Genomic DNA, 7453 nt, shown 5'->3' with positions numbered 1-7453 from the left:
AAGAAGAGATCATTAAACTCAGTGTAGCAGAGCTGTTCCTTCTGTTCTCTGCAGTGCAGTGCTGATGTAGCACAAGGCAGGTAACAGGAGAGCTTGGGCAACCCAGCTGTCTCCACACAGACACAAAACAAGGAGCTATTCTTTAGGTGATGCAGTAACACCAAAATCTCTCTGTGTTTGGGTTTTACTTTTTCAGATGCCACTAGGTTCAATAAGAATAAAAGCAAGTCCAGAGGTGGATGTCCAGATCTGATTGTGTCAGAAATTAAAATTAGAGTGTTGCCTCTGCCTTTTAGAACCTTTCCAGTTGTTTGTAGGCAAGAGGCACAGCCAGGAAACCTCCCCTTGGAAAAATACCCTACCAATCCCACTCCTCAGTCTTTCAAACATGGCAACAGACAGGCAGCAGCAGCCTGAGGATGCATCTTCTGGTGAGGGAGAACCTCCCTTGTCCAAGAACAACAACACCCATGCCACAGAACTGCCAACACTATCCACTGTTAATCAGCAGAAGATCAAGTCATACTGATTTTCCTAATTCCTGTAGATTTAAGGAATGTTTCTAGACAGAATGGCAGAACAGGAAAGTAACCTTGTACCCTAACAAACATTTGCCATGGTCCTTACTTTGGGAATTGAATACAGTAAAGTACAGTGTCCCTTACTCACAGGTATCATCAAACAGAAAAAAAAAGAAAAGAAAAAAAAAAGGGACTTTTTTCCTTCAATTCAAAGAATGAAGTCTTTCCCAAAACATTTCAATTCTCCCCATCATGTGCTAACATCTCATGACTCATGACATAAATGACACATCATACATATGAAGTAATAAGCTGATTTCCACCTTGTGCTGCCCATGAATGCTGATTAATCTTTGATCCCTGGGCACACTAAAACTCACCAGCCAAGTCAAGGAGATTAAAAGTGTTTGAATACTGCAAAAGTAGCTTTACCACCTCTTTTAGTCTTTTCCAAAAAGGGATTATGACTCAAAAACTTCTGACCTTGTCAGCATAGGAAATAGTTGCATAATCTGTTAAAGCCTTACATCAGTTGGAGAAAAAACACAGTTTAAATTCAGAAAGAGGAGTATGTCATGAACACAACATCAGAGTATTTTGCTATTTCCTTTTTTCATTCACTTCAGCAACACCAGAATTGTTCTGTAACAAAGCAGGAGGGTTTTCACAAGGCAATTCAGCTGGCAGCAAAAGTACCACAATAGAAGGGGAGCCCAGGTATGCTATTGTTACTTTGTAGGCAGGGTGTCTTAAAATTCTCTACTTTTGTCATTTCTGTGTGTTTAAACTGGTTGAATTTCCTCCTTCCCCAATCCTGTATTGGTTTGGTTTTGTCTGCATTGCAGGATTTTATAATCTTTCTCCAACTGCATTATCTTATGGATTCAGAAAAATGTGCTGTAGTGCCATGTTCTCATTTGTGTACAAATTCAAGAGCTGACAAACTTCAAATGGAATCGTGACCTTCCTTTTAAGTTGCCTAAAATCTTGCAGAAAATACAATGCAATTGCACTTTGTATTTTAGTGAAACTGCAATCTACAAAACTCAATAAAGTAATTCTTGTAAATGTCAAAGGCTGGGATATCTGCAGGATTAGCTGCTAGCTCAGACCCCTGTCTTTTAACTTTAAAAACTTATGTACAACTAAGGTAATGCAAATATATTCAGGAAAAAATATAGGACTCTGAAAGTATCCACTGTGTATCACTTTTGACTCTCACTCCTCTTTCATTTCCCACTTGTGCCACCCATAAATATTGAGTCTAGGCATATTAAATGTGATAGAAGTTGTAATTCACACCTAGAAAAACATTCTATTTGATTTTAAAATTAGTAAGTTGGCCTGTTTATCAGCAGTGTGGTGCTATGTGATTTCCATTTCATAAGGTACACAAAACCTAAGTTACCTTCTCTCATTTTGGCACATTTTGGGAGTTTCTATACTTATATTTACACGTTCTAGTTTTGCTGAGTTGTGAGCAATTCTAATAAAGACCTTCACAACCAATTTTAAACCCATATAAAAGTAAAATACTACTAGCAGATGATACTACCATTAAATTCAGCATTAGCTCAGTAGTTTAAGAAACACCAAAAAAAAAAAGGAAGTGAGAAGGAGCCCAGGGAAAAAGAAAAGCTGACAAGGATCTTGGAAAGGCCTTTTGGACACACAGGGTGATTTTGACCGTAACATTTGGGTGTTTTGTTGTTTTCTACCATCAAATTCCTGACCCAGATGTGGAGTTGGTGCTGTCCTAAGTGAATATGGAAAACACACCCCTGTTGTGTACAAATGAAACATTTCTGCTCCCTCAGGGCACGAAAAAGATAAAAAGGCTGAAATATGGACAGTGCCTAAGTGTTTTTCTAAGGCAATGGTGACACAACCACCAGGAATTTTCCATCAGCTTTCTGAAATCAAATGTGGGTAATGCAAAAAGTTCTTTGCTCAGTGCCACTGTGGAAGCATTATGCTGATACTTAGACACAAAACCCTGGTGTACATTCAGCTTCCCTGGCACCCTGGTGCCAATGATTTTTATTTATTGTAGTCCTGCTGCTGTTGCTCACCTCAATGGAGGATGGTGGTTCTGCATCTTTGACAGGAGTGGGATTCAGAGGGGATTGTCCTTCTCTTAAAATTTCATGCTGGTATCAAAGAGAAAAACAAAACAAAATTTTAAGAAAAGGAAAAAATGTTAAGACACCTAAATATTTGAGTCACACTACTTGGTGAGAATTCCACCCACAGACTCACAGTAATTCTGCATTCACCCTCTCCAAACTGAGTTGTTGCCACTGCCTACTCAAGCCAAAGTCTCCAAAAAAGCTGAAGCTTTTTCTCCATGTGGTGGCCACCATCCCACGGAGTGTGGTGCTAAAATATTCAGTGGTTTCCAGTTTGCTATCCATTGCTATCATGCCAGTGGTCCTCCTCTTAATGGTCTTTCTGGGAAACTACTGCCTTGCTGTGCTTCTGTTACAACCTCAGGCACAATGTCTGAGGGAAACTAAAATTCATGGGTTTTGTAACAGATTGCAAGACTTTATTAGCTATTGATCTTATGTCAGCTGTCAGAGAAAACCTGGAGGAGATGACCGCATCTTGAAAAATTAGAGAAAACTGAACCCATAAAAGGGAGCAGAGTAAATCAATTATAGCAATTCACAGGAATGAATAAAAACTCTGAAGATATGGGTTTTATACATTCATGTCCCTGTTCATTCAATATACTGTATCAGAATTTTACAGATGGGAATCCAGTAAGGAGTCCTGTGATCATCTGAAACCACTTGTAACTAATATTTTGTGAAAGAGGGAATCAAAAACCGGATTGGATTTTGTGCGATTGGTAATTATTCGCATTGTTACTTAAGGAAAAAGCATCAATCGGAATTCAAAATTCAGAATTCAAATTCACTACTTTGACCAGCAGGAAAACACATGGGGAAAAACTATTTTCTTACATAGCGGGAGCTGGGGATGAAGCTCTGGGTGGGGGGGGAGGTGTAAATCTACTGCTGCAGCTAGGAATTGCTTTTCTTTATTCATCTCAAAGTCTGCTTTTCACGCTTGGCGAGTTCCTGACACAAACCACACCGTGTCCCGGCGCAGCGGAGCAGGCGCGCTCTCCCGGCCGCGCTTCCCCCGCGCCCCGCAGCGCGGCGCCGCTGGGCCCCGGGCGCGGACGGACGCACGGACGGACGGACGGACGGGCTGCGGGGCTCCAGGGCTCTCTCCACCTGCCCGCGGCCGCCCGCAGTGCCGATGTTCGGGGCGGGCAGGTACAGCATCCCGCGGCCCGTCACCAGGAACCTGGAGGACCTGGACTCGGTGCAGAGCGTCCTGCTGCACAGGTCAGTGCCCGCCACGGGGAGCGGGGGGCGGCTGCCCGGGATCGCCGCTGCCCGGGATCGCCGCTGCCCGGGATCGCCGCTGCCCGGGATGGCTTCCCCAGCTCGGCAGGGCTCCGGCTCCCCTGTCCCTCCGCAGGGCAGCCCCCACCCCCGCCAGGCGCAGGGACAGCGGAGCCACCCGAGCCCCGGCCAGCTCCCCGTTTGTCGTGGCTGCAAGAAGGGCGAGGAGCCGGGGCTGCCCCTCTGTGCACGGCAAGGCAAGGCAAGGGAAGGGAAGGGGAGGCTGCCGGCGGGGAGCCGAGGCGCCCTGGGGCTTCCCTCCCTCCTTCCTGGAGAGAGGAGGATGTGCAGGTGAGGGACTCTTACATGTGCAGAGAAACGTGCTGATACTCTTTAATATGGATTGATGCTGTTGCATGCGTGCCATAAGCGTTTTGAACCCTTCTCTAAGGGCAGGGGATAATGCATTCTAACTCGCGCACAAATCCAGAGGGATGGGAAAGAAGTCCTTAAGTGGATGTACAGGAGGCGGCACGCTCTACGAGAAGCAGCTGCTTTTCCTCCTGCTTTCACCATCCCTAACGTGCGATTTTCCGCGGTATCCCCCCACAAAGACATCTCGACAATAGGATCCCAGATCTGAAAGCCACCCTTAATGGCATTTTCCATGTGCTTAGCTGAGAGCCGCAGAAACTTGACAAAGAAAAACGCATCCCATTCAGCAGAATCCAAGAGAAGCTCATCTCCAGCTCTGCTGAAGTGTTTCCTGTTTCTCAGCCACGCTGGTTTATTTCCAGCTGCACAGAAAAAGCACACGGGCACTTGCAGTGCCAGCTCCAAGCAGCTCTTGCTATGGAATCTAACAAGTGGTTGTTAACTCCGGCTCAAGGCGTCAGCCGTGTGAAATGCATTCCTGCGAGCGCTGGGGATGCGAACACAGCGCAGCAAGGAGGGCACGCTGCGATCAGCCTGCTCCGGCACGGCTCTCTGAGGCTGCTTTATGCACAAGAAACGTGCTCGTGTGCAAACACAGTCCCCGTGGACTTCTCAGTGACTTAACTGAAAATGTTCTGTCTCAGAGCCGGATTTAAAACGTGCTGCCCCGTGGTATTGCTTACCTCTGAGTGGAATAAGGCTACTCACGCTTGAAACATTTGCATGTTGAGTGACTGCAAATAATGGCTTTCTTTCAGGCCTGACATGCCTGCTATGCATAGCAGGTGATCCTTAAAAAAGGGCATTTAAAACATTTAAGGTGAAGTAAAAGCAGTAGGAAAAAATATGAAAATTACAGCTGCTTTTCCTTCTGGAGAAAACTCTTAACTCTATGAGACTGTTTTTCAAAGAATGGGATGAGTTATACTGCTCTTCCCAGATTTTTCATGGCTGTATCCCTGTTGGTTTTGTGTTCTTCTGAAATACCTTCTGTGATCAGAGTTGATACAGAAAGCTTAAGAAGTCAGAATATTCTGTTTCATTTATTGAGCACTAGAGTGTTTGCTCACAAAATTTCTGTCCCTTTGGTCCTAGAGATAGCTTTCATTCTCCGTGGAGTCTGTTTATATGTAAATATCCCAATTAAAATGACAGCCCAGTGTCACTCTTCAATTCATGCCACTTTGCTGTGGATGGTCTCTGCACAGCCCTGTCAGAGGAGCTGTGAACAGAAGATTTTTTAATCGCAGTCTTACAGAGTTTTATGGAAACCTGGTGATCAAAAAAATCTTAATTATTAAGCCTTGTGAAATATGTATTTTGTCCTTTAAGAAACATTTGGGCAGGTGAGGGGAAAGTTGTGTTGTTGTCATTAATTTTTAAAAAAGAGGGAATTATTTCTGACATATTTTGCTCATGCTGTTCCCTGGAGAAATAAAAAACCCAGGAATCAATAGCTGAAATATAATGTCACTCATATTTTTTGGCTAGTTTTTCTTTGGTAAACAGGTGTTAGCAAGAAACACAACTGAAAAACAAAGATGAAACTATTTCCCTCTTAGTTTTATCTGCTTGTAACGTATCATGTTTTATCTGTGTATCATTTGTGTCTGCCCAGTTGTTGGTAGAGTCTTCCTGGAAATATTAAGTGATGTGAAATCAAGAAAGGAAAAAAGGAAACATTATCAAGTCACTTAGGGCCTTCTTACCTCATTATCAGTAATGAAGAGCTGCAATTTGAAGCATGGACACCAGTGTGTCCCATACCCTGTCTTCTTTTAACTGCAGTCTCCTTCTCAACATAGGCATGGATCAAGGAGGGCTGTTGTTTTTTAAAGCACAACAGCTTCTGAAACAGGTTAAGCCAAAAAAAAAAAGTACCAACAAGAAACTCTTGCTCAGGAAATAAATTTCCACACATGAAAGCTGTTCTTTGCAGGAACAGCAAATCAGAACAACCTTCAGGCTTTAATTACCCACTGCTAAGTGCTCATTACCCAGTTGTCCAGTGAGGGTGAGCAGTGCTGTTGATGCCAGTGATACCCCCTGGCAGATTTTTCCCATCTGCATGTTAAAAACAGCAACTTGGCATAGAAGGCTCATGGATTCCTTAGTGAGGAGGAGCATCAGCCCCAGCTCCTTGGATTAAGTGTAAAGTGTCTGCCAGAAGACAAATTATTTCAAGTTTCATCCTAATATTTATGCCCAAGAAATGACAGGCTTTCCTCTCAAGAGGGATTGTGTGGGAAAATCTGTGTCTTCACTAAAATAAGATCCTGCTGTGTGAGATATATCCTGCAATCTTTAATTGTTCCCACAGCAGCAGAAATTCCACATTCGTTTCAGCAAAGTCTTTAGGTGGCTCCCAGCTACTCCTCTCAGAGGACCCAAAGCCTTCCATCATCCTTCCATTCCCACTATGCTTATTCCTATAAAATAGCAAGTGGTGTAAAACCACTGGCTCCTTGAGAGAGAGCCTGTATTTCTCACTTAGTGAGCAAACAACTGGAACCAATTCATCAGCTCTTGAACTCAGAGAAATTTAACTAACACAGCACCATCTGGCATTGACTATCACTTCTCTACAGAAACACTTCAGTGTGCTGCTCTGTGTAGTAGAAGTGCTTGCAAATGTAAGCATAATTAGGGAGGGTGGGACAGTGTATCTCACCTTCTAAATGAAACCATAGTAAAACAAGCATTTTTCTTTAGGAAATGTTTCTGTCCCCCCTTCTGGATAGGTTTGTAGTCTTAATAACCATGCAACAGTAATTTATCTGTGAAATCAGGTCTTGTTCAGGGACTTCAGAATGGCCCTTCAGTACTTAATATAGGTATTTTTACTCCAGTGGAAGCCTTAATCACATGGATGTGAGTCCAAAACATTTCTGTCTGTTAATTCACTTGAAATCACACTAACTAATGTACACTTCCCTAAAGCAATTTCAAGCACAGCAATTTCATACCAGGATTCTGTCACTTCTCTGTAGTGTTCCAGGGCTATAAAACCTCACTGCTGAAGCTGTGCAAATATCCCACAGAGCAGAGATTAAATCCAGCCCATGAAACATGTTCCAACAATTACTCTCCATCCCTTTCCCAGCTCACCATGTGTGTCCTGATGGCTTTACTGACACA

The 7453-nt window shown here is 43.5% G+C and overlaps 1 protein-coding gene across 1 annotated transcript in view; it reads left to right on the top strand.

The window, feature by feature from the left end:
• Positions 1-3738: 3738 nt before the first annotated feature.
• Positions 3739-7453, top strand: part of INTU (inturned planar cell polarity protein) — a 42009-nt gene continuing 38294 nt past the window's right edge. The window contains exon 1 of the mRNA XM_036382740.1: positions 3739-3880. Coding sequence (XP_036238633.1) covers positions 3792-3880 — 89 coding nt within the window. The 5' untranslated portion in view covers positions 3739-3791. The remainder of the gene's footprint in view (positions 3881-7453) is intronic.

Source organism: Molothrus ater, chromosome 4 (assembly GCF_012460135.2).
Source record: "Molothrus ater isolate BHLD 08-10-18 breed brown headed cowbird chromosome 4, BPBGC_Mater_1.1, whole genome shotgun sequence".
Classification (NCBI taxonomy): Eukaryota; Metazoa; Chordata; class Aves; order Passeriformes; family Icteridae; genus Molothrus; species Molothrus ater.
Note: the sequence above shows the minus strand (reverse complement) of the source record. Positions and strands in the feature narration are given on the sequence as shown.